Raw genomic sequence first — 27363 nt, 5'->3', positions numbered from 1 at the left:
CTGTAGCCTGGGACAAAGACGTATCTGTATTAGGCTGGAAGACATGCTTATTACAGTTTAGGTTGCAGGGAAAGCAGATCTTTTTCTAGTGCTTAGCAGGACCTGTATTGGCCTGAGAAGTTATGCACGAGGGTGACTTGCTCTGTGCCACTTATAATTGTACTCAAAACTCTAGAAGGCAAATTTACATATTTTTGCATGAGTGAGCATGCCCTTACTGCTATCGTGGAAAATTTGCTGTTGTATGGTAGGTAAAAATATGAAGGTCTCCTGACTACTAGCCAGAAATACAAGTGATCAGCATATCTGAATTAAGAAAGTGAACTTCATGTGCATCTGTGTTTTCAGCTGTCAGAAATATCATCATGCTGCTTAGGGAGAAGAGTTAGTTAACTGCTCCAAGTGGGAGATTTTGGTAATGGTAAGGCGTTGTACTGCTCCAGAAGTGCTGGAGACACCTCTGAACTCACAGAATCTAGGTATGTTTTATAAGTGTGTGGTGAAATCCCTCTGGTAGTCTATAGGTTGAAGTCTATAAAATATTGCTCAAGCTTCTGGCTGTGGGAGTCTCTATTTGAAATATCAGATCAGTGGGTTTGATTGTGGAATGTACAGTCTGACTGCTGTATCTCACTTTTTTGAATAAACTCTTGGATGCTCCTCTAGGTCTTCTGTGCCATTTGGATGATGCTTGTGTTAGCAACCCATGCCAGAAGGGTGCTCTGTGTGATACCAATCCTGTGAATGGACACTATATCTGCACCTGCCCTCAAGGCCATAAGGGAGCAGACTGCACTGAGGATGTGGACGAATGTGCAATGGGTGAGTTTCAATTCGCTCTTTGTGAGTACATGAACAGGGAGTTAGGGCCTTTGCTTTATGAACTAACAGAGGGGCAAGAACACGCATTTTGTCATAGCTTCTCAATGTAAGTGCAATTCCTTTCCTGCTCTCCCCCTCTCATTTCAGTGTCTTTAGATGAGTTTTAAATCTTGTGCGAGACTTGGGGCAAAGGGCTGAGCCAGAATAGCTTCCCATGTTTGAACTGTTAGCCTATGGAATATGAAGAGCAGTGAGATGCTTACCATTCCTCGTTGTGCAAGAGGGCTTTAGCATTGTGTGAGGAGTGCATGCAAACAGATGCGGTAATTAAGCTGACCCTTAGAACTCCAGTGTACAACAAAAGGACTGCATTTTGTGTGGGAGCTGTTGCAGCTCCTGCCTTGGAAGAAATATATCAAGGGTGTCTGACAGCCAGAATATGGCTGGATCTTTTGAGTGCATTCTGAGACTGGTGACTATGTGGGCTTTTAAAGCTGTAGTTCTGTGATACCACACTGTTGTGTTGTTTTGGTGATTAGCTGGACTCTCACAGACGTGCTTATAATATTGTAAGTGCTAGTTTATATTTCGAGAGTGTGATGTATGAAGGTAATACCTAACCAGCACTCATGGAAGTATTGGAAAGAAGCTCTTCTTTGAATTTCGTTCCTCAGTCTGTCTTGGACGAGAGTGCTGTTCCTTTTTGAAAACACAGGAAGGACTAGTTTGGTGGTTTTGTGCCACCAAGGCATCTTGACAGCCTCAGGAGTGAAGTAAATGTAAAAGACGATCTAAAGATAAGGCCTTGAAAGCATCATTAATTCTCTAATCCCTGCTAGTTGATACTCTTAAGAACTATCATTAGTAATACGAACTAGTATTGCTCCTTTGGTCCATGGGTAATGACGGTAATCTTTTTGCCTCTGACAGGCAAGTAACTGCCAAAGTTTTCTTCACTCACACTAACCTTTCCCCAGAAGGATGAACAGTCTTTCCCCAGTATTACTTGCCAGAAAGGAAAGACCACTGGAAAAGACCGTGACTAATAAAGAATGTTCCTCCAAGGAGAGGTTTTGACACACTGATATATATTTTTCTTGCAGCAAACAGCAATCCATGTGAACATGCTGGGAAATGCGTAAACACAGAAGGTTCTTTCCACTGTGAGTGTTTGAAAGGCTACACAGGACCTCGCTGTGAAATGGACATCAATGAATGCCATTCAAATCCGTGCCAAAATGATGCCACCTGCCTGGATAAAATTGGAGGATTCACATGTCTCTGTATGCCAGGTGAGGGGAGTTTCTGACAAAGGCAGGGCTTCCAGCAAAGGAAAAATTCAGAAGGCAGAGCGCAAGGAGGGTTGCCAGCTCTGCTGAGGTGGAACACAAAATTGCAAAGCGATGAGGCTAAATGAAATGGTGAGAGAGGGTTTGCTGTGGTGGCACCAGCCACGAGGACTTCACATTTGTATGCGGGAGGGAGGAAGCAATTAGAGGACTGAGAAAGAAACCAACCTCTACATCAGCAAAGGAAGTTAACAATCTGACCTGGAGTATAAGTGAACATATTTGTTGCTATACCCAGTAAAGTGCATGTGCAGGAACTTTGTGAAAGCAAAACAGGTGAAAATATTAAGAGTGTGTTTTGAGATACGTATATGATGATTCTGGATAATAGGGTTTGGGGTTTTTCTCTACTTAAAATATCCCAAATAATGCAAGCTCCCATTTACCTGAACAGATAACTGTAAAAAAGTTAGTTGATTGAAATTGTGCTTGTAAAATATACATCTGGCATACCGATGACCTGTGTAGTCTGCTATTTTGCTTTCTGATAGAAAGTGGTAAAAAAGAAAAGGGTGCAAGTTGCCAGTTGCACAGTCTTAGAAAGTATGATGAAAGAACTGTGACCCCTGCAGGTGATCAGCTGATACCTTGAAAACTAGAAGGAGTTTTTATTACTATCTAATATGTTTTGAAAGGTGGAACTCTAGTCCCAAGTATTTCACTCTTCTTAATGTTTTTCTTTTACTCTGTCATTAATTTTAGCTCAAGACTTTTTAGCTATCTATCTGCTGTGTTTGTTTCTTTGCCTTTTACCTTCTATTGGTGCATACCCAAATATATTGATACCTTCCCAAGTGTTAAAACATAACCCCTTCTCATCAAGTGGAAGAAAACATTAGATGTGAATTCAGCACAGGCTTGTCCTGTTACCGCCGATTAAGTGCGCGTGTTCAGCAATTGTGAAAAATACACATTCGACATCTGTTTTCATCCTCTGGTATATATCCTTACCTCATAGGTTCTGTCCAAACTGCAAACTTGCAATGAAACTAGGCTTAGACTTTCAGCACTGGTATAAGAGGCAGTTACACTCTTAAGGGCATATTCTAAGGCCTTCAGTCACTACTTTATTTTTTTTTTTTAAACAGGTTTTAAAGGTGTTCACTGTGAAGAAGATATTGATGAGTGTCTAAGTAATCCCTGTGTGAACAACGGAGAGTGTCTTGATAAAGTCAACCGCTTCCTCTGTGTCTGTCCTCCTGGTAGGCACTTATTTCTTGAAGCTTTTCCTGCTTTACCTCATTGCATAGATAAACAGTGAGAGATTGCAGGCAGTATATTTCTTGTGAGTTTCTGTTGTCTTAGTGCAGCATCTGTTTGAATGAGTGAGTTGCAATCACTGATAAATAAGAATAGATATGTATTGGTTGCAGTACGATTGTGCCTGCAGCGGGATATAAGTGCCAAGAAACATACAGTAGGACATCTCACCTTAAAGGGTAGTTGGCAGCAAGAACTTCTATTATTGTGGTTATCGTAGTGAGATATAGATCAGTAATTCTAAATATATATTTAAAATCCAGAACCTCTGCATGCTTTCTGTCTTTTTCTGAGGTTTTTAGCCAGAAGCTATTTTTGCATCAGTATAGCTTATATTGCTTGCATGAGGACAGAGATGGGTTGGGTCTCCACTTCCAAAAAGAAGGACAAATGCTGTGAGCCGAGACATCAATGTTAGCTATAGTGTAAACATCACTTGTCTTTGTGAAGGCTGGCAAAAAGTTTTGAGGTCAGAATATACTTGACAAAAGCCTGCTCTGCATCTCTTCTTATTGAGTAACAATGTTCTGGCTCCTCCTTTTGTTCTTTCCTCCGAGAAACATTCCTGGAGTTGGTTTTTTGTTTTGTTTATCCTTGAAGTACCTAAGGATCTGCATCAGGTGACATAAGCTATTGATAGCTCGTTAACTATTTCAACAAGTGTAATGAAAGATACAGTGCTGTATTGTACCACACTTCACACTGCTCTAGTAATTCTAGTCTGGAGGCTCTAGTGATGTATGCATTATTGTTTCGTTTTAAGTTACTTGCTTTGATTACTTGAAAGCTTTTATTTGTGGCCCCTTGGTTTTATAGACAGGCATACTGTCCAGAGGTGGACACCACTTGTGCTCCATCTGCTTTATTTCTGTTTGACTTGGCCAACTCAGTTTTCAAGCTGAGGCTCCTTTGACCTGGAGGATAGAAACTATGCTTTGGCTGGTGGTTTGGACGAGGAACCAATCCACCCAGGGTGTGGTTTGTGTGCTTAATGATGCAACAGAGTTTAGATTTAGTGAGCTTATATTTGGGTTGTTTTAAGGATTTGCTAATAAGTAATTCCTGACAGTGCAGCTGTTTACATTAACTACTTCAAATTACTTCTGGATTTTCAACTTTTTTCTCTGTCTTCCAGGATTCAGTGGTGCCGTGTGTCAGATTGATATAGATGACTGCTCCAGCACCCCATGTCTCAATGGAGCCAAATGTATCGACCATCCCAATGGCTACGAGTGCCAGTGTGCCACAGGTTAGTCGTGTGTTCAGGGCCCCTGAACTGGAGATCATGTGTAACCTAAATACATAAAGGGATGGTCAAAGAAGTGTCAGCATTCTTTCTTTCTCTGAAATACTGCTTGTTTGTTGCAAAGCTACTCCTTTGCAGCATAGCATAGCATTTGAGCACAGAAAGCCTTTCACTTGTGACAGCAGTAAGTTTGCAATTAGGGGGAGTTCTGGCTTCCCTCTTTCAGCCCCATCTCTTACTTCCCCGAACGTGACAGCTTCTTCTGTATTGACTGTGGAATCTGCAAGTGGAGTAGCAGCAGTGTGAAGCCTTTTATCTGTGGCTTACCTTTCTTTCTTCCAAGTCGGATTATATAGTATACATTTGAAGAACAGGAGATAGACAGAGCAGTATTACTGTGTATTCTGATGTCTGTTGCATCAGGCTACTTTATGTCAAAAGCGGAAGATTGAAATGCAGTAAACATTGTGTCCTCTGGAAGAAATACTGCACAGTAGCTGCCTGCCAAAATGTAGTTAAAATGATTCATCAAGCATCATACAGAAATTTTGACAGAGCTGTGGATGGAACTGAGGTGGATTTTTTGTATGCACTGAATTCCTTTACTGCTTGGTTAATTACACATTTAGAAGTGTCAGGTTTAATTATGGGATTTTCTTATCTTCAGACCTTTAGGAGTGATGTAGATATACTTTATCTTAATTTTTTACATCTGGTCAAATAAGAGGATGTGGGCAGTTGAGAGCCGTTACACTCTAATTCTCATTAAGGAATGACTTTTGGTTGCTTTCAGTTAATGGTGCCTGATCCATTGCTCGTGATGCAGGTTCAGGCGTGGAATGCATTGGCTTTAGTTCTTCCACTAGGGAAGAGGCCGAACAATTCCTGGAGCTGCCTTTGTCCCAGAGACGTGCTGTTAGGTTCATTACACTTATGTGCAGTTTTTCTCATTTTGAATCGTTCAAATAATCAAATTGTTAAGGCAAATTCGACTTTGCTAATTTATTCTGCGATGTACAGAATATAGCAGAGATTAGCATAAAAATTCCTCCCCAGGCTTTTCACACACACCCCCTCCCCCTTCCCCAAAGTGCCTGAAGGAATGATGAATTTGTTGGAAGTTGGGGAGTGCAGTAGTTCTAATCAGGAGAGGAATAATTATTGTTGTCAGAATTCTCCTTTTGATTACTGCGTGTGACAGAGTAAGCTGACACTTGCAAAAAGAAGAAAAAGCTCAAATATTCTCCAAACTTGGAAACTACCTTAGAAAGACTTCCTCAAGCTTGTGGGTGGTCTGGTTGCTTTCATTCACCAAGAGTGCAGAGCTTATCAGGCCTAGGAGGGTTTTGGGTCATGTAGCAGAGGACAGCATGGAGAGCTGTGCCTTGAAAAGCATGTTCTGAATTTGGGCACTAAACTACTGGAACCACCATCAGTGCTTTCCCAGATGAGGAGGGAAGACTACTGCTTCTGTGAAGGCACATGGTGTATGGAGCATTTTCAAGGAACACGCTGAAAGCAACCAAATGTACGTTACTGAAGCAGCAGCTCTTAGTAAAATCCTTCATTAGTACTTTGGCTGAAAATGGAAGATGGACTCTACTAGGGCCTTTTCCGTCCTGTCTGAGGGATTCTTATGTTCTGTATCCAAGTGGGTTTTTTCTAGTCCAACTCTTGTCTGCAAAGAGTGAAATCTTATCTCAGAAAGGTATGTTCAGTTAAGAGACCGAGAAATATATCTGATCTTTAAGTGGTTCAGCTGAGCTACGATAGGAGGCAAGGTAGTAATTTTTGAACTAATATCCGCTAAGTATTATATTTAATATTGACAACCTTCTATAAGACTGAAATGTGGAATTCATCATTGGGGCAGGTCAGTTACTGGAAAATAATGTTTGAATATATTCTTGCTCTATTAATCTCATATTGTGACTGATACGTGTTCCCTGAATGGTAATCGCCAGCTGCCGAAGTGATTAAAAACTGCAAAATGTTTGGCCAAATGCTGTACAGATAGCTCTATTTACTGCTTGCTTTTTGTCTTTTCTTTCCCTTCTGGCATTATTCCACTTCTCCTTCCCAGTGGTAGATCATGGCTTTTCTTTTCTTGAGTTGTCTTAGGTCTTTCCTCTTTTCTTTGACTCTGTACTCTTTTTTTTTCTTTTTTTTTTTTTTTTCTTTTTGCCACTGTTCGTCCTCTTACCGGTTTGTTTTTCTTCCTTCCCTAACATCTTTTTATATCCATCTCTCTAACTAGCTTCCCTTCCCTCTCCCCACCTACTTCTACACCCATTCATCCATGCATACGTTCGCAGAACTTGGAAATGTTAGCCGTCACCTGGTATGTTTGACCAGAGAAATAACCACAAACCTGTATGAAAAATGGGGAGCCTGTTATCCACTTATAATACTCAGGTGAGAATCACTCTTCAGCTGTTGAAATCCCCTGCAGCTTGGTTTGTATCAGTCTCCAGATGGTGTTTGAAATTTGAAGTTCTACCTTCCTAATCTCCAGCTGCTGGAAGGCAGTGTGAGCTGTTGCTCCAAAACCTCCTTTCTGAAAACCATTTATTTTAAATTGTCCCCGTTTCATATAGCTCTGCTCCATCATGGAAAACAGAGCTCTTGAGGGACTTGCTTGCTGCTCTGATCTTCCTGAACATTGTTTTGGCCCTCTGGTGAATAGATTTTGTCCTTCTCTGTTGCTCAGGATGTTTCCCAGCTGAAGCAGAATGAAACAGGCCAAACTGCTGCTTGTTTCATTTCTCCTAACTGAAGAGGTTGCATGCAGTCTTTCACAAATTTGCTGTTGGTGCTTGATTGGAGTTACTGAAAGGTTTTTCAATGAGAGGGGCAAGAAACATTTTAATAAGCAGAGCTGCAGAAGCTTTGACATGAGCCAATGGAGTTCCCTTGGGAAGGTTTCTGCAGCATCTTTTAGTAATTTCTTGTACTAAAAAAGCCAGCCCCCTTGGTATCGTGTAGAGGAAATAATGACAGGAGAGTGCCTTCAGATAGTTTATACTGATGAGAATAAATATTTCTCATTGAGATGTACGTGTTTCCTCTCATTGCTACTGTTCTGAATAAACTGAAGGTAACCACTTCCAATGCCAGGATCCTCCATGCAAGATGTCGTTCTGTAATGCTGTGAGCAGTGGAAGAGTGTTGTTTTCCAGGGCTGGAAAATGGGCATCATTTGAGATGCCCAGTTACCCTTTGTGCTGTCTGCCACTTTGCTGATTCTTAATATGGTTCTTTCTATACTTGCGTTATATTCACTGCAGCATCATACCAGTTAACTTCTTAATTATTCCTGTTCATCATTTTTCCTTAGGTTTTACTGGCCTTCTGTGTGAGGAGAATATCAACAACTGTGATCCTGATCCTTGCCACCATGGGGAATGTCAAGATGGAATTGATTCATACACATGTATATGCAATCCTGGCTACATGGGTGCCATATGTAGCGAGCAGATAGATGAATGCCATAGCAGTCCTTGCCTCCATCAAGGGCGCTGCATTGATTTGGTGAATGGCTACCAATGCAACTGTTTGCTAGGCACTTCAGGTATATAAAGCACAAGTGGAAGGACTGGATTCTAACAGAATTCAAGCCTTTAATTCTTATGTGTGCTCTGGTGTGTGCTAAATTTTCATACAGAGATAAGGTTATGGTATGAGAGTGTCCTTTGCACATTACTGTTCCTTGCTGGGTTGTGTGGATTGCCTAACCCTTCCTAGTACTGCAACTCATCTTGGAAAAATTTATATCCTATTTACTCCCAAAACTTAAGCATGCAGTAAAAAAATTAGGTATGCTGTTCAAAATGGTTTATTGTTTCGTTTAAACATTTAGTACAAGTTTAGGGTCGTATTCAGTCGGCACCCAGAGACTCAGGTGGCATTGCCTGGTGTCATGGTGCTTCTGCATTGTCACTTGTTTGAGTTGCACCAATGCACGTGTAACTTCAAAGCAGGTGGGGTTCTTAATTCGACTATTTCTGGGAAATAATTTTGTTGCCTGCCTTGTAAGATTTGGCCTCCTTATTTGTCTAACTTTTTTTTTCCAGGAGTGAACTGTGAAAATAACTTCGATGACTGTGCAAGTAACCCATGCGTTCACGGTGACTGTATTGATGGCATTAATCGCTACAATTGTGCTTGCAAACCTGGATTTACAGGTAAAGTCAGCTACCTGATATCTTTGAGTTGTTTTGAAGATAATTATCCAGGTAGCTAAGGAAGCTGTTCTTTGCATATTGGCTGCAAGGGATTCAGTTAGTATCTGGTAAATCCTTCTAATCTTTGAATCTCAGCTTCTTACATTACAGCAAGTTCTACCAAGCAGAAAAAAATGGCCTAATCTGTGCTATGAAATGCCATTCTTGTTAGGTAATTACGTTCAATTCATGGTTCTTGGTTTTTTAACAAATAAACCCATGTGACTTCGGTTTATTATTTACAGCTTCTTTCCAGAGAGACTGCGGACAATATTAGAGAGATGTTTGATTAGACAGTACCTTGGGCTTTGACCATGAACAGTATTTCTCCTTCTGTGAAAGCAAAGCATTAAGTCAGTGTTCTAATGAGCTGCTCTCCACTCTGAAGTCTCCAACTGAATAACCTGCTTTTTTCAGTACTTTTCTTTCATAGTGTGGTCCGTTCTGTTTCCTTTTTAAATTATAAAGACTTACCTAATGCAGAAAAGTAGGGCTGAAAAGAGAAGCTTTTAGGCACTTTTGGATCCATGCTTAGAACTGTAGATCTACATCAGGACTATTTCTGATGACTAAAGCACATCTCAACACTGTTTATAATGGACTTAATATGTTTTGAGCCCTGTAGGGTAATACGCTCATAAAATAATTGTTGTAAGGCAGTTGGAACTGTTTATAACAGTTTTCTCATCACGTTTGTTACTGTTTATGACTGAATGATTCTAATTAGAATTGATCTGAAATGCATTAGAAATAGCACTAAGAGGTTTCATGTGTCTTGTGCTTTTGTCTTGGTGTCTTTCTGAATTTCTGATGCTCCTTCCTTCCTTTGGCTCTGACATGGTGGTACTCTCTAGTCCCCAGAGCCGGAAGAGGAATGATCCTGATCACTCTTGCCTTTCAGTCTTCTTTGTTGCTGGCATACCGTATTTGTTGTCCTACTGGACTTCTTACTGTTATGCTGTTAAAATAAGTCAGTAATATGATGGATCGGCATGTTCCAGTATTTAAAGAGCTGGCTTGCATGGGGTCTCATGACTTTGTCCTTTCCTTATGTTAAAAATGCTTTCAACTTACTGCAACATTCACTTTGTTTAGCTTTTCAGCCTCATAGAATCTTACGGTCACTACTTCAAGGATCTTGCAGTCATAATCAGAGGCAGGCAAAACAGGAAACGGTGATTTTAGAGTCCCTTTTGCGCAATAAACCACAAGAACTATATTTACTGCAGACAGTATGGCAGTATTGGTTGTTCAAAGGGTAGGTACTTTCAAAGCAGAAGAGCAGGGATCAAGAGGTTTGTTCCAAGCATGATACAGTTGAGTGATTTTTGTCTTCCTAATGAATATTAACCGGTGATTTTTGGTAGAATTCTGTTGAGATTCTTGAATGGTTTGTAAACACTTGTTGAGTGTAAGTGCTGTTTTCCAGGCACAGAAAAGCACTGCATCTTTCAAAAATGCTTCTCTTGACTTCAGTTAGAGCACGGAGGCATGCAAGATCTGTCCTGCTGCATTGGCTTTACTGAGTTGTCTCTCAGTGTATGTTCTTGCAGACATGCAAAGCAAATGTTTATAACAAATATTACTTAATAAGTATTGGGTTTTCCCCTAGGCCCACGTTGTAATGTGGACATTGATGAATGCACATCCAGTCCCTGTCATAATGGTGGAACATGTATAAATGAAGTCAATGGCTTTCGGTGTGTATGTCCTGAAGGTTACCATCACCCTCACTGTCAGTCACAGGCAGATGGCTGTCTCAGTAATCCCTGTGTACACGGCAACTGCACACATATTACTAGTGGGTAAGTACTTATTTTCACGTTAAACTTATCTGCTGCCTTCTATAATTTTTTTTTTGCTTGCCCAGAGTTTCATCTTGACTTGATGTTTCTGATTTTTCTATAATTTCTCAGATTAGGATCCAGACTTATCCACTGCCCATGACATAATCACAGGAAAGTGTAGACCTTTAGTCACCAGCTGTCTATGGTGTTTCAACATAGGTTTTTCTGTCCCGCATTGTATTCTTTGCTGTCTTTGCATGGGCATGTAGCGCAGGGTGGACTGCCACCGTCTAAAGGGAGAGTGTGGCAATTCAAGTGAGTGGAGTGAATGCAATTAAAATAAAGAAATGGTTCCAAATTGAATCTTTGGGGAGCAGCAGCTACCTATTCCATTGAACTCTGAAACGTTGAGCATGGAGGCTTTGGCTAGTGCTGTTCTTGCTACCCAAATAATCTGTATTAAGGAACAGGCAGGCAACTTTTGACACCAGGAAACAGAACAGTATTTGGCTTAGAACAGTTTATCCAAGGCTGAGATTTTTCAGCTTTAGTCACACTGTTGCATTCCTGAGAGAAAGAAGGAAAGCTCTTTCAGGCTATTTTGATGGCAGTAGTTGATTCTGAATCTTCCCATCCAGGAAGACCAAATGCTGATTTCAGGAGGCCAGAATCAGACCTCTTTTTGGTAATGATTAGTCTGGAAGTGCAGGGCCTCCGGAGTCAACAGGTTTGGGGAGGTAGGGCTTGTGTTTGCGAAACTTTCCAACTGTACGTGGAATAGCAGTGCCTCCCAGATGTGTGCTGTGTCCTGGGAGGTATTGTCAGCACTTGGGCAAGGAAGTGATTTACCACTGCAGGGTAGCTAAGTAGGGCAGGATTCAGCACTTTCCCTGGAGCTGGAAGGAAGGCTGCCTTTATTGCTAATTCAGCCTCTATGTAAGCTTGGGAAACAAATGTTTTGGTTCATCTTGTCTATCATCTGTCACCTGCATTCTTATTTATGCCCCTGTACACCTTACGCTGGGTGCCAGATAAAAGAAGTCTTGTTTGCATGACAGGGAGGGAGGTCAGTGTGTGTGTTGTGTGGCCTGAGTCCAGGGTGATTCACCAAGTCCTTGGTTCTATGTCATATGGGTGGAGTGCTGCTCTACTTCAGATTTTGAAACATGATGGAGAAGGTTGCTCCTGCTCCCAGCCAGCTGTTCTAATTTGTAACCACTACTTTGTATTAAATCAGGCTAGTTATCTTTGGAACCTATTGTTCCCCTCCACTTTTTCAGTATCTTTTTTTTCCTGTCTTTGTTTAAATGTGTTGAGATGGTCTTATCAAAGCAGAAGCATATTTCTGTTTGACAGAGCACTTTGTGGAAACTGTAATGGAGGGAAGTGTGGCTTCAAGGGAGGGTTTATTTTCGGTATTTTCAAAACTATACAGCTGGGGTAAGCAATCTAAACATAACTTAGGGCTCTTCTAAAGAAAGGTCTTCTGGTTTTCTCTCCAAAACTAATCTGCAGGAGAAGCTGGTGGAGGAGTTTTTTCAGAATGCTCTAAAATTACTGCTGCTTTTGCCTTTGAAGGTACAAATGTGTCTGCGACCCAGGCTGGATAGGAGATTACTGTTCAACAGAAGGGAACGAATGTAAATCAAACCCATGCCAGAACGGAGGAACTTGTGAGGATCTGTTGAATGGATATAGATGTGCCTGTAGGAAAGGCTTCAAAGGTGAAAATTCAGATAGAAGTTTCTGTTCTCTTTTTCCTTTCCACTTCACTGAACCCTTAGTGCATTTTAATCTTTTCATTAAACTTCATGGAAGTAGGAATCAAGAGGGGAAATGCCATGGTTGTATGAAGTTAAAATACAGGCACTTCATGTAGACACGATACAGTATTGGAATACTTAGTAAGACCATATCTAAGCCTTGTTTGGACTCATTAAGAAATGTCCTGGTGGCAGCTCAGCTTCATTTTCTTTGTAAGAAAGTTAGACTGAGATATATAAATGCACTGGGAATTGAAGGGGCATTAAACTCAGAATTACTGTGGCTGCTCTCTGCTTGTATCCACTGAGCCCATGAGGAGTTTCTTTCTTTTTTTTCTTTTTTCTCCTTTTCCTTCTGCTTAGATTTCTCAAATATGGAAATGCTGTCCACTGCTGTGTAGGATAATCATGCAAGTCACAATCTCTTTGGTCCTTCTTCCGAGAAGCACCAAGCTCTTAGCAGCATACTCTTCTGGTTTTTCCCCTTCTGCTCTCCAGGTGTGAACTGCCACGTAGTGGTTGCTCCTTGTTCCCCTGATCCTTGTGAGAACTCGGGAATTTGCCAAGAATCTCCTGACTCTGAAGGCTACACCTGCCAATGTGCCCCTGGCTGGGAAGGTAATGTGGATGGGGAACATGCTGTACTTCCAACACTGAGCAGTATTGGCACTGGGCCTTTTGACCATTGCCTCAAGAGGGGTCTTACTTTGGACTCTCCGTGTTTCAGGGGAGAGATGTACAGTGGATATTGACGAATGTCTCTCAAAGCCCTGCAAAAATCATGCTCTGTGCCATAATATTCAAGGCAGTTACCTGTGTGAATGTCGGCCCGGCTTCACTGGAGGAGACTGTGACAGTAACATTGATGACTGCCTTTCAAGTGAGTATCACCAGATTGTTCTGTTTTCCAGTTTTCCCTAGAAATAATTTTACTGTACTATTGATGACTGCTATTTGACAGATACTGAAAGTTCTTTTATAATTTCTTACCAAAAAGAAAAGAAACCCCCAAACCTCAGCTTTGTAAGACTTGCATGTTGGAGGGAGTCAAAATCTATCGTGTTCAACCGCTAGAAATGGACTAGTGTTGTAACTGATAGCAGGAGCTGTTCCCAGATTCTTACCTTGAAAAGTTCCTTAGAGTTTACGTACTTTAATAAGGAGCACTGTTAAATGAAGAATTACATTTGCCTGAAATTTTCATACACCAAGTTAAAATAACACTGCAGGGCTTACCTGTATTTCATCATTAAGCTTGATTGAGGTGTGGTTAGAATCTGGGATACAGCAGTCTTTCCTGAAATGCCTCTGTCTGACATTAAGAGAGAGTCCTGTTGCTGTTCCAGTTAATCCATATTTGGAAGCAAATTAAGCAGCAAGAAGGTACTCTGTTCCAGAATAGGTATCAGTTGCAGCAGGATAGCCTATACACTGATGAGTACTGAAATTGTTTAAGTTGCAAGAAAGCAAATGTTAATTTCTTGGCCTTGACACTGCTGTTTACAAGGGAAACCAAACACATAGTAACTTCTTTTTTCTTGCTGCGCATACTCCGTATCATCATCAGTTAAAATCAGAGTCTCCTGAGAAGTGTCATGTGTTTCAAAGTTCAACTGTTACTATTTGAAAAGTGTTGTATCAAACCTTGGAGGAGTTCATAATGTTGTAATTGTTTAATTGGCTGTCTCTTTAAAAAAAAAACAAAAATCTATTTTTATTAGCATAGCTTAAAGCAAAACTGAAGTTTTAAAGGCTTTAGGTATGAACTTGGAGAGTTGTGTTGTGCATTGAAAAAAATTTAAATTTGTGAGTGCTGTAGAGAAGGATCCAAACAAGTCTATTAGCAGAAGTTACCGTGGGAGACCCCAAAGCAGCACTGCTGAAAGAACTTCTAAGACTGCTGTCTCAGCCTGAGCTTTTGATTGCCTTTTTCTGAGCAAGCAGGTACAGTACCAAAAAAAAAGTCACGTAGGTGCATTGACCCAGAGCTTTGCTTACTGAAGCCAACAAAATTACTTCTTGTCCTGTTAGTTTTTATGTGGGTGTCTGGAGATAAAAATGTTTTTAAAGTGTTCATGTTTGTCTCTTGAACAGCTGGGGAATCTTTCTCTATTCCTAAGTGTTCTGAGAGCTGAGAGATTCATCCTGTGTTGTCTGTTAGGCAGCACACCCATGAGGTTGAAGAAGAATTTTAAATTACTGCTACAGCTGATTTCATTTAGCATAACAAAAACCTTCCATGGCTTGAGCCAAATGTCTTTAATCTATGAAGCAAACAAACCCTCCAACAAGAACTTATTGAAAAGTTGATACTCGAGTCTCCTTTTTCTGTCAGTAAATGTACAGCACAGAAAATTAATGCGCAGCTTTTGGCTTCAGTCATAAATGGCTGGCTGCCATAGACACAACATTTTATAGCTGCCAGGGGTCTCACTTTGTGCTTTTTCTCTGCAGTAGTCAGATGACCTTTAAATGGGTGCAGGTGTGTCTCTTATAACACAATTTTTTATCATGTGAGCGTATTTCTTAGTCAATAAATGAGCTTTAATTACCTTTCACATCTGTTTTCTTCATTTGCCAGTGAACAGAATGATCTTGTACTTATGTTGAACTCCAGATTTTTGGTGGAGACTATTTGCATTTTAAAGTTTGTGTTTTAGTAGTACTTAAAGATAGTCATAGATCAAATAAAAACCCCACTCCGTAACCTTTTTTTCATCCCCCTTCCTGTATCCCCTTTTCATCCACCCCTTTGTCCCCAAGTTTCTCTCCCTGCCTTCATATACATAGGCTTTTGGTCTAGGAGATGCAGACTAGAAAAGGAAACTGGCTTCAGAGGCAGTATCCAACAGAGGAATGTGGATCTTAATCCAAGAGTGGAAGGAGCAAAGCAGGAAGAAACTACTGAATGCTGGAGCTATTTCAGGCAGATTGATACTTGTGGAAGTAAAGGGAATATAGCAGCAGGGGGTGGCTTAGACCAAAAAATGGTGATACACAAGTAGCAAGACCATGGTAGGGATAAAGAAAATGTCAAGAAATGCAGAGGTGAGGAAAATCCAAGGTTATGTATGAATTCGTGAGCTTTTCTACCAGCCTTTCCCCAGTCAGCCTTTCGTACTGAGAAAAATGTTAAGCGCTCAGTAACACATTAAGTGCTCATAGATATACTAATTTAGACATACATATTTGATTTGACTGGACTACTTTCATGCTTAAAATGAAGCACACGAGTCCTTTCATGTGTTGAGCAGTGTCTGGAAAAGAGAGAGCAATCTGAGTTCTCTTATGAATAAGACTTGATTAGGAAGAAGAAACCGTTGCTGTGCTGTTTGTATTGTCATTCTCAGTAGGCATTTATCAAAAAACAAGAGTTTGAATTTTTAAACCATGAGACTTTGGGTCTGGTTTTGTTGGTTTTGGCTGAACAAATCCCAGCAGAGAAGCCTTTAGGCCCTGAAGCTTGGTCTTGATCCACACCTTCTTGTGAATTTGTTGTATAATGCTTTGCAGTTATTTCTTCCATAAAGTGGCTCAGAAAAACTTGTTAGTAGACTGTCACGCTCTGGGCTGTGTGATACTTATTTTTTCCCAAAAGCTACTACTCTAGGCCTGGCCTTTGACTGTTAGATATTTTAACACTTACTGTAATGCTTCTGTCTTAGATCCCTGCCAAAATGGAGCTTCATGTGTGGATGGGATAAACTCCTTCTCATGCATCTGCCTACCTGGATTTCATGGAGATAAATGTCAAACAGATACCAATGAATGTCTGAGTGAACCATGCAGGAATGGAGGCACGTGCACCCACTATGTCAACAGCTACACATGCAAGTGTCAGCCTGGGTTTGAGGGAACCAACTGTGAGAACAACATCGATGAATGCACTGAGAGGTGAGATAACTCCACGGGGCTGCTCCACTAAGGAGCCACACAATGTGTGCTCGTGGTTTGAAGTCATTCCTGCTCAGAAGCAGTTTTCAACAGTGAGGATCTGTTTTCCTGCCTTTTGTCACTGAGGCATACTTGCGATTCATGCAATGAAAACTTGCTTACCTTGTGCAGGATACCAGTTGACAGACAGTTGCCTCTCAAAGTTGGTCTTCAGTTTGCAAGACTAGTTAGAAGCTTAGTTCCATAGTAGGAGGAATATGACAGTGTTTAACAAATGTTAAGACAGTAACAGATGCTGGCTTTTTAAAACATAAATAATTTATATTTTTATAAGACCATTATCATATAGGGGAGGAGAAATAATTAGTTGGTTGTAAAGAGTTACTGTGTTGAGAAATACAAAAGCTGCAAAAAGGGAAGTGAGAGCCAACTCTCAGAAAGGCAGGAAAATTAAATTAACCCTGAGCTGAGTTATTGACTGCAGATAGTATGAAGAAGCAACCAGAAGGAACACTAAATCCACAAATTCTGTACTGGAAAGGTTTAATCATCAGAGATCTTTTAATGCTCACAAATTGGATGTGGTTTAACAGTGTTGAGATAAAACCTGAGGTCATTCTAAGGGGGGACATGTGCAACGGAGTTAAAATGCTCAAACTGGTCCTTGTATAAATGGTTCACTTAGTTTTAAAAGCTCTTTGAGAGTTAACCCTGTGTCTCCACCATCTGCCTGCATATTTATTTTAAGCTTTGTTAGGATTGATGTAAGTAACTTCAGATTCTCAAATAGAAACAATTTCTAATAAAGCTTGAAATGTTTTTTTAAAAAAACCACATTAAAAAATAGTCTGTTCTAGCCTAGTTACCACAAGCAAATAAGGTGCCTAAATGCAAAGCTCTTGGCATTCTCATGCGTTTTCTGCACACAACGAAAAGATCTTTCTTATCTTTTATAAAATTGCATTTGTGGGGGAGGAAATATTTTAACATCTTTTGCTTAGGAACAGGATTGTGTCACTAATGAGGGTGTGTTTAATTTGCACAACAGTTGTTTAATCAAGTGAAGTAAGTTGGGTGTCTTAGCAGATCGCCTGGTTCTTCCTTGAGGTTTATCCTGGTTTTGTTTTTGTTATCAGTCAGGACAGAAACCAGTCTTGCAGGTATGGATGAAGGATGTAGCAATTTTCAATGCTCTGCCAAGCTTAACCAGTCACACCTTCTCAACCAAAATTTACTGAGCTATACTTAAGAGCACCGCGATCGTTGGTTAATTTGAATTTGGTTCAAATGATTCTTCCATGTCTTGTGTGAGAAGCCACCTATGAGAGAGTGCCCTCTTCTTTTAGAGATGGGTACCTGATTTCAGTGAAACCTGCCGAGTGATTGACAGCTCCTCTGCCTTCTTTTCCTTGTTTTGCGGTGAATGTAAACAGCAGTTTCTGCTCCCTGTAAAACAAAATTCAGCCCACAAGGCAGAGGAACATCTCTTAGAAAAAGGTTAATGTTGACATCTCTACTGTAATCACAGTTAGAATTTAGATACTTAAAACTTGGGCTGGTGGTTCAAGGAGGTGAGTCAGCGGCTTCTCTCATGGAAGCACCCTTTGTCAGTGCACAAAACAGATAACAAGCATGAATTAGTTTTTTGTACTTTATCAAACTGATTATCTTGAGTCTGATCTAGGGTTATTTTCAGAGGAGCAGGATTTTCCTGGCAGGCATTTCTTTAGAAAGAAAAAAAAGTCAATTTTGTGTGAGGCATCACCTCTCCTAACTTTCCCAGTCACTTCTCCATAGGACACCTAATCTGGCAGAAGTTTTTATGATCAGAAGATTGGCGGGGGGTGGGGGGGTAATTCCTTTGATCTGAATTCTGCCAGGGCATGTATGAGTAGTTTTACAAATCAAGGACTTAGGGTTCTCATGAGAAGAGGAGAAAGGGATTTAGCAATACCAGTACTTTCACATAATTTCATGAAGAACATGCTTGTGCTTTGCATGTTACATGAAATTTTTCCTTGAGAAAACATAGCTGTGGGTCCTTTGAAGCTTTAAAAAAAGGCAAATTGTTTTGTTTCTCATAATTCATAATAAAACTGTAATTTGTAGTAAAATTTTAATAAAATTTATCAGTCTAAGCAAGCCACACGCCTGCCTGGTACAGTACTGTTTGTGGTCACATTGAAGCTGGGAAGATTTCATTAAATAAGTTACCTCCATCACTAATGACTCATTGAAACCCTGCTTTACTTTCTTTGCCTGCCAAGGTAGAAGACAGCAAGCTGGAGGGTGAGGAGCTGGAGTCCTCTTGAATTGCTGTTTTCTGATTTAGCAGGAACTTACCAGTAGTCAGAAGATCCTGTTTTCCTCACTCATTTCAGTAATGTTTATGTGCTGTTTTGGCTGTGAGCTAATTGCGTTTTGTCTCAGCTTACCTTTGTTCTCACTCTCTTGCAGCTCCTGTTTCAATGGAGGTACTTGTGTGGATGGGATCAATTCCTTTACTTGCCAGTGTCCGGTGGGGTTTACAGGACCCTTCTGCCTCATGGAAGTTAATGAGTGTGATTCACATCCTTGCTTGAACAAAGGCTCTTGCGTGGACAGCCTAGGCACATACCGATGTATATGTCCTTTGGGTTATGCTGGGAAGAACTGTCAGGTGGGTGACATTTTCTTGCCTGTTTTGCACAGGACACAGATGTGAGGTACCAAATGTGGCAGAACTCTGGTTCCTTCAATTCCAGTTCCCTGGGCTGCTGCAACCCAAGGGAAAAATAAGTCCAGTGCCTCCGTCTTAACAGAGCAGGTGACCCTGTTCAGAACTCTGGAAATCAAAAGTGTTTAGTTATACAGAGGAGAAAAATGCTTGGTTATTGATGAGGACAGGTGTCACTGCAAGTTTCTAGATCAGTTTTCTTCTTAAATGAAAAACAGCTGTTAGCTTTGAAAATGGCTGCATTTCATCTGAAGCATAAAATTGTCCTGATTGAAGGCAGAGTCCTGTATTAAAAAAACACACCAAACACACAAACCAAGACAAATCCCCACCACTTTAAATGGCAGAATATCAGCCTGATTAGCAGGACCTTGATTTAACTGTTCTATTTTATACAGGGAGGTGTAGTTATTCTGGGTTGATTATAGATTCCCCCCTGCCCCCCATAAGAAGCCAGAAAATGTTTTGGGGCAGTGACTGATAAGATTGTCCTGTAAACAACCTCAATAAAAATCTCTAGTCTTACTTTCAGACTTAAGTTCAGGCAATTTACAGTTTTCCACAGCTGAATATAGGAGCTGCAAACCCATAGTGTAAATGGCTGACTAGTACCTGTTAAAGACTTTAAGCTTGGCATATGACAGTGGAAACAGAATGCTGATTTTATTTGTCAAATCAGAGCTTTTTCTTTTTATTCTGTGCATATCAAAATAGCAAGAATAATTTGAGACTATTTCTAGCTTTGAAACAGTGAACACTATATTGCCTTCCTTCATGAGAAGCCTGAGTGCTGCCATTTAAAAAAAAAAAATCTGTGACTTTTTTAAACTACTGGAGGACACTACAATTTTGTAAGGATTTTGCAACTGTCTTTCATGCCAATGTGTCTTTATAAAGCAGTGGGTGTTAAAAGAGGCATTTTAGTAGCCGTGGGGGAGGTGCTTTTCCAGAAGTGTGTTGCTAGACATTAAATTGTCAGGTCTGCTTCTAGGTATTGCTAATGGAGGAAGTGAATGCAAAATAATGAAGTGATATAAAAACCAACCCCTGTGCTACCCTGATTATGCATTCTGGGCACACCACTTAAACCTCATTGGGAGAATTAGCATTGAGAGTGATCGTAAAGTACAGTGAAGTTCAGTAGTTCCTCATCTGTTATGTTTGCTTTGTTTTTAAACTTGAGAAAAGGATTAATGTTCCTGTCCCCAAATTAAATGTTGTGGATTCTCAGAAAGTCTGCGTTATGTTTGGAAAAGCTTGATCATAACGTATTACTCATTTAATACAAGGAATCAGAACTTTCTAAATTCATAAGTACTATTCAAAGCTGTATTGGAGAGATATATAGATTACAGCTACACTGTAGTTCTTGTCTCAGTGGTAAACTGACTTGACCTAATTAGCAAAGCTAAATAAGCAGCACAAAATCAGACAATGATTCATAAGTTTTAGAATTTGCATGTAAAACAGTCAGCTACTCATTACAAATGCAGAAGCAAGAGGCTTACTGTTTTAGTTCTTCACGCTCAACTACATGTGATAAAACTTAATTCCAAGTTTCTTTTTGGTTGCCTGTGAAAGCACAGATTTTTCTGCTTTAATCTTTGTGAGCAGACAGTTTGCATCTGAAAAGCAGAACTTTCTGCAACTGAAATTGCATTTTACAGCCAAAATTCAGTACTACTGGCTTTAAAAACCTTGTTCTTCCTTCAAGTCAGCCTGAAATCAATCAAATAGCTCCATTACTTTGAAGACTAAGCGCTCAAAAAGGAAATTATGTTTAGTGGCTGGTTTATATTAGGTCAGACAGAGTTATTTTGGGTCCTCACACCACTTTCCTATGACAATTTACTGAGTTTTAGTCTCTTTGTTTGGAAACTGTTGGTTTTTTTAATATAAGGAATCAAGAAAAGCAGTATACTTCTACATATCTTCAATTCATAAAACAGTTGTGGGGTTTCAATTGAATCTCAGAAGAGAGACCATACTAGAGCAAACGGGGCCAAAAGCAGGTATGGCGAGCTAATGACAAAAAGGAAAAACAAAAAGGAAGAAAAAAATGTGTGGTACACACCTGTCATCTTCAAAAAGCAGTGAAGATGGGGGGAGTTTGGGAGAAGAAAGGGCACCTCTTACTGTTGACAGCTGGAAGTCTTCTACTAATGTGGAACTAGAAGCCTAGTCTGAGGTAAAACTTAATTTTCTCAAACCCAGCCAGCCAAAGATCCCTCTGCAAGGTGTGAGGATCAGCTTACTCTTGAAATGCTGCTGCCATCTGGGGTTTCTTCTCTGTACATTTGTGCTTTCCTAGGCATATGAGCTCTTGAGACTGTTGGTGAAGCACCTGGCTTAGACTTGGGAAGTACTATCCCTTTCTTTCCAGTGCACATGGAACCAGTTTTGCAGAGCTTCCTTTCTTTGTTTCTTGAACTTGTACTCTGAGTAGTGTTTCTTACGGCGCTTGCCATATGTCACGTTGTGGATTTTTTATTTTTTTTTTCTTCAGGCACTTACAGATCTGTGCAGCAAGTCTCCCTGTAAGAATAAAGGCACGTGTGTCCAGAGCGGAGCCCAGACTCGATGCGTTTGTCCATCTGGCTGGACTGGTGCTTACTGCGATGTGCCCAATGTCTCGTGTCAAGTGGCAGCTTCACAAAGGGGTAAATAAGCATCCTCTGTGCTTTAACTGAAAACATTTCCCCATGCATCATTAATCTCTGCCTCCTTTCCCTGTACGCCTGTGAGCACAGCATGCATTGGAAATCCCAGAGAGCTTTGCCTCTAGGTGGTTGGTCGTGATCGCTTCTAAGCTAAAAAGCTCTCTGCAAGGTTGTATTTAGGAGTCAAGGCTTTCTTGATTCTCCCTGACATAACAAGCTAGCTTCTACCATAAAAAACGTAAGAAAAGAAGATTTAAACAGTTTATGAAGTCTCAGAGCTTCAGTAATACTGTTTTACATGGACCACCTTTTTGGAAAATACATCAGCTATTTACGCCTTTCTGCTAAATCCCAGGCAGGCCAGGTTTAAGACATGTTGTTCTTGTACAAGAAGGGCATCTTTTAACTCATGATCTTTGTAAGTATTTTCACAGAGAATACTGGCTACTAAGTGTGCTATTTAGCTATATAGGTAAAATACCACGGCCCCCAAAAGTAGCGATTTCCTGCTTCAGATGATGTACGTGTAAATATTCAGTTTTGAAGTTAATTTCTGCCTGGAAGGTGGCTTGTAGCTCAGGCTGATGGACAGTGTCATGCCATTTTTAGTCCAGGAAATCAAGCAGATTCAGTGTCAAAGGAGAAGGGTGTCAAGCTCCCATACCTTTCGCAGACATTCTAGGTACAAACATTGAACCTTTGTACTGCAACAGTAGTACTTCATATGTGTATTCACCAGCCAGTAGTAAAATAATACAGCAATACAAATACTTCATGCCGGTATTGATGCTGATGATCCAAAGGGGACAGAGCAGCAACTTCATTTGGGAGCCAGTAGTGGTTCTGACCCACTGTAATTTAAAGAGTGACTCTTCAATTTCTGAGTTTCAACTTTTCAATTTGTTGGGTCTAGCCATATTCATTCCTGGCTGAGCTACCAACACTGGTGGCAAGTATTTTTCTTACACGTTTGCTCACTTTATTTAACATTGTTTCAGGAGTCCCAGTGGACCAGTTGTGCCAGCACTCTGGCCATTGCCTCAATGTTGGAAACACGCACCACTGTCAATGCCAAGTGGGTTACACTGGCAGTTACTGTGAGGTGCAGCTGGATGAGTGTGACTCCAGCCCCTGCCAGAATGGTGCTACCTGCCGGGATCACTTGGGTGGATACCAGTGCGAGGTAATGCATGGTGGTTTAATAGAAAGAGGTCTAAATATTTGAAGCATTGTAACTCAAAGGAATCAAAAGAAATCAGAAGCACATGCAAGTGGTAGAATAGCTTCAAAGAGGGGATAAAAGCAACCTGTCGCTGGAAAGAATTTTTAGTTTAGCTGTGGCAGAAGCAGTGCTCCTGAGAGGCTTTTAAGACTGAATTAGAGGTGTGATCATAAGGAGGTTGATGGGCATTTGAACTCATTGCCTCTTTGGGGATGAGTTCTTATCTTGAAAGACTTTTTTGCCCGAGGTGTGGTTTATAGTAAAATATAGGTAGCATGCATTAAAGGAATGTTGTATTCTCCCTATTGGATGGGCAAAGTATCCCTTGCCTCTCAGAGTGGGAGATGCCTTCTGCTGCTTTCTGTTTCCTACAGCTGATGCAGAGAGCAGTGCATACCATGGGATTATGGAATATCAACCTTCCTAAGATTTTCAGAATGGTAGAACACCTTGAAAGCTCATACCCAGAAGGAAACAATGAGTTTTATGTAAACCTTAAGTCAAAACTACTAAGCCAGCCTCAGTGCTAAAGGGTGTCAGGATTTGATCACTATGTTTTGCAGGAGTAAAGTGACTCAGATTGAAACATGCAGTGTGCTGTTGTGTAGTCACATGGTCAAGTTGTGTGTCTAAGCTGGCTGGCTGTGCAGCCCTTGAAATCACTTGCAGTTGTATAGCTTCAAAGGCAGTCATAATCTGTCCCATTGAGGGTTGGTTTTGTCTGTGTTAGCCTTTCTCAGATGTCTACTAATGTATCTGTTAGGAGAAGTTATTATTGACGCTTCTTTTTATACTGGCAGTGTGTGCCTGGATACCAGGGTGTCAACTGCGAATATGAAGTGGATGAGTGCCAGTTTCAGCCGTGCCAAAATGGAGGAACATGTATAGACCTCGTCAATCATTTCAAGTGCTCCTGTCCACCAGGAACTCGGGGTATGAAGCTCAGCAATTAAGTGAATGTTACAAGAGTGAATTTTCCTTTCTGACTACTGGTTTCGTGATGCAGAGTCTAAAGGGAATGCGTTATTTTCTTTGAAGAATGTTCCCAAAGTGCATTGAATCCCTTGAGATACATATTTTCCCTTTAAAAATAAATATGCTGCTTTTTTTCCTTTTTCTTTTTTTTTTTCTTTCTTCTTTTAAAGGAATAGGTCATGACAGTGTCTTTTTGGAATGTATGATCCATCTTTGGCAATCCATCTAGATGGACTAGATTATCATTAAGGTCTCTCCCAACCCTAACTGTTTTGATATAGTAAATCCAAGGTTTCTTTTTGGCTAAGATGCTGCAAAATACACAGAAAACTTGCTTGGCTCTTGCATAATTTCCAGTGTCCTTTACTTGTTTAAATTTTGGCCCTGCATTGTCTTCTGTCCTGGAGTCTTTTGTGGAAAAGTTCAGTGCCTCTAGGCTAGCTTTAAACTATTTCAGCAAATTTGAGCTCTTTTATTAAAAACTCTTTTTTAAAAAACAAAAAAGTCCACAGTTAACATAATGGTGGTTTTCAGTAAGTGTGATTCCACAGCCTGTTTAATGTCAAGTCTCTTGAAACCTAACCTTCCATTTCCCTGTTATATCTGACCTGATGGCCCTGACTTCTACCCTTGAAAATGTTCAGGATTGCACATTTTAACTCATCAGTGAATGTTTTCTCACTTGACTTCTTTTCTTAAGTTTATTTCTCAAGTCAGTTAAAGATTACATTCCTCTGAATTTACTTTTTCTTTCTGAGGAATGTCGTCTCAAAGTAGACAGATTCTCCAGATGTGCGTCAGAACTAAATTCTTTGTTCATAAAGTAAATTTAAGGAAAATTATAAAATAATCTCATATATTTGCCTCCTGCCCATGCACATTACCAGTTTATTCACTCTAGTGTGGCTGTCAGCACATCTCCCCAGTCTTGATAAGTGTTTATTTCATTGTAAATCATTGCATTAGCAGTTCTTCATGGATTGTTTTTAACCGATCCTCCAATTTTAAAAAAAAGTTGCTTCTTATGTCTCTACATCAAAGTGTGTTTTTATATACTGATTTCTGCATTGCCAGAATTTCTGTGTTGTACTGAAGCACGCGCTCCTGAATATATTGCTTTTAATTCTTCAATCTTTATTTGTTGAGATTGATTAGGTTTTGGATGTAATAAATTTTTTTTAAGTGAAAGGAATTGGAAAAGATTGATATAATTACTTATGATATCAAGACTTAGCTTTTGTCCCTGGCCGAGTTTGAAATTAATACTTTACTGATACCGGTGTAAGCATCCTCCATGTGTAGGTGAATGGCTTTACTTGCTCCAGATGAATCAACTGTATTAATGGACAAAAGTCCTTGCTCAGCTTACCCTCTCTGCCCCTTTTATCTATTATACTGTGCAGTGAAGGCAGAACCAGTACCAGACATTGTCTCTTGAAAGGGAACCCCATAGGGAGAGGGAGAAACTGCCATCCCTAGCCGGTGTTGAGAGTTTACTGTAAGTCCCCAGAAGTCAAACTGCAGGAATGGCATGCCGGCCAGGAATCTGTATTTTATCACAGTTGCTTTTCTGTTGGTTTGTTGTTGCTTCTTTTAATGATGTTGCTACAAATGCTCTTTGCCAAGTTTCAGGGTTACCGCCAAGTTAAATGAATGGTGGGAAGCTCGCAGCCTTGCAAGGGCAGCGCAGGGCTCTCCGGCTGTGCTCAGTCGCAGGGCTAAATTGAGTGCATCTTTTTTGGTTTGGTTTTGTTTCTGTGTTTTTAATTATGCCCTTAAATTAAGTCAAGCATGCAGGCTGCTAAATACCAGTATGACCTACCATTGAGAACAGCCTGGATCTAAAACACATGCTTGCTAGGTCTGATCTGAGTCTGGCTGGCTGCATGGGGTATGGATTGCATTAAGCTGAGGTCTTTACCTGTTTATATCTGGGACTGTGTGTGACACAGTCTTAAAACTCGATGAGCAGCATAGGAAATGAGGCTGTGACACTGTATCCTCAAATTGTTACTTTTTACTGTCTCAACAGGCCATTTCTGTGAGGAGAACCTCGATGACTGTGTTTCAGACTCAGGAGTACCCCGTTGCTTTAACGGAGGGCAGTGCATTGACCAGATCGGGGGCTACAGCTGTATTTGTCTCCCAGGCTTTGCAGGCGAGCGATGTGAGGGCGATATCAATGAATGTCTGTCTAATCCTTGTAACCCTCGTGGAAGTCTGGACTGTGTTCAGCTGATAAATGATTATACATGCGTCTGTCGTAGTGCTTTTACTGGTGAGTAGTCATAAACATGCTTCCAATTTCAGAGTAATATCTTGAAAAATGGTCATTCTTTCCCTTTCTGGCAGTCATGTTATCTCGTCGCTTCCCTTTACAATATCTGGTTGTTTCCCTACTCCATGTCTCAGTTTTTAAACCAATCTTTCTTTCAAACCTTCTAAGAAATTTGGCTTCCAGAACTGTCTCAGACAAAGGAATCTCCTGAGACACTTGGCTGCCAGGACTTTTTTTCTGTGGTACTTTTCTCTCCTTCATGATTTCACATTTCTGATATTGGAAGCTTAACTGTCCACATGTCAGCTTCTCCATGGCTTTTCATTTTGCAAAGCAGCTTATGAATTTTCTCTACGAATCAGTGTCATGGTATCCATAATTAGCTTTTGGCTTCCTTTTCTACTCCTCACTCCGTTTCTTCCTTACATTGGTGATGTGGTCAGGATGGAATACTCTGTGCATAGACAGACTGTACATTCCTAGCTTAGTGATGTGATCCTTCCGCAATTCAACTTTGAATCACAACTTTTGCAAGAATTTCACGCTGCACAAACTTACGTCTCACTCTCTCTAGATCTCTTCTTTGTTAGCATTGCTGCTATTCTGCTCTCTGCCTCCCACTGGGCATAAGTCTGGGCTAATAGTCTCCAGATGTGTCTTAACTTTCAGCTTTCCAGTTTCCATGTCCGTTTAACTGCTTATGTATTCAGTTTTCCTCTGTTAAAACCTTTCACTTTCCCTGCTTACCATTGACCTTCTCTGCATGCTTTACCAACAGTTTTTACTTTTTTTTTCTTAAAATTTAAAGATGCTGTGATTTTCCACCAAATTTCTGATTGTCAGATGCAAAGAAATAACAAAGACATGCATCTGAAGAATTCACATAGTAGTTTTTGAATGCATTACCTAGACTGACAAAAGAAGTTCCTAAAAAAGCGACACATGAGGGAAGCGGAGCCAGGCTAGCTAGTGGGACACTGGTGCTGGTCATCAGATGAGTTTATATTTAAGCCTGTCTGTTAAGCTTGCTTTTATGAATTATGCCTCATGCCGCTTCTGGCTCTCATGGAAGTGTTGCTGGACTTGGGGCATGGGGAGTGTAGACCTCCTGGACCCTAGGAGGAGCAGGGAGAGCTGCTGTATCTCAGACATTAAATCTGTCTGGAAA

General features: G+C 40.5%; 1 protein-coding gene across 2 annotated transcripts in view; it reads left to right on the top strand.

The window, feature by feature from the left end:
• Positions 1-27363, top strand: part of NOTCH2 (notch receptor 2) — an 87345-nt gene that overhangs the window by 43417 nt on the left and 16565 nt on the right. For both annotated transcript variants that reach the window (XM_064454682.1, XM_064454683.1), the window contains exons 7-22: positions 667-822; positions 1926-2114; positions 3260-3373; positions 4567-4680; positions 8015-8248; positions 8751-8861; positions 10513-10705; positions 12266-12411; positions 12949-13068; positions 13178-13330; positions 16116-16344; positions 18802-19003; positions 21567-21720; positions 22719-22903; positions 23743-23875; positions 25950-26195. In XM_064454682.1, the coding sequence (XP_064310752.1) occupies positions 667-822; positions 1926-2114; positions 3260-3373; positions 4567-4680; positions 8015-8248; positions 8751-8861; positions 10513-10705; positions 12266-12411; positions 12949-13068; positions 13178-13330; positions 16116-16344; positions 18802-19003; positions 21567-21720; positions 22719-22903; positions 23743-23875; positions 25950-26195 (2679 nt within the window). The remainder of the gene's footprint in view (positions 1-666; positions 823-1925; positions 2115-3259; positions 3374-4566; positions 4681-8014; positions 8249-8750; positions 8862-10512; positions 10706-12265; positions 12412-12948; positions 13069-13177; positions 13331-16115; positions 16345-18801; positions 19004-21566; positions 21721-22718; positions 22904-23742; positions 23876-25949; positions 26196-27363) is intronic.

This window comes from Phalacrocorax carbo, chromosome 6 (genome assembly GCF_963921805.1).
Source record: "Phalacrocorax carbo chromosome 6, bPhaCar2.1, whole genome shotgun sequence".
Lineage (NCBI taxonomy): Eukaryota > Metazoa > Chordata > Aves > Suliformes > Phalacrocoracidae > Phalacrocorax > Phalacrocorax carbo.
This window is presented reverse-complemented; position numbering and strand designations above follow the sequence as displayed.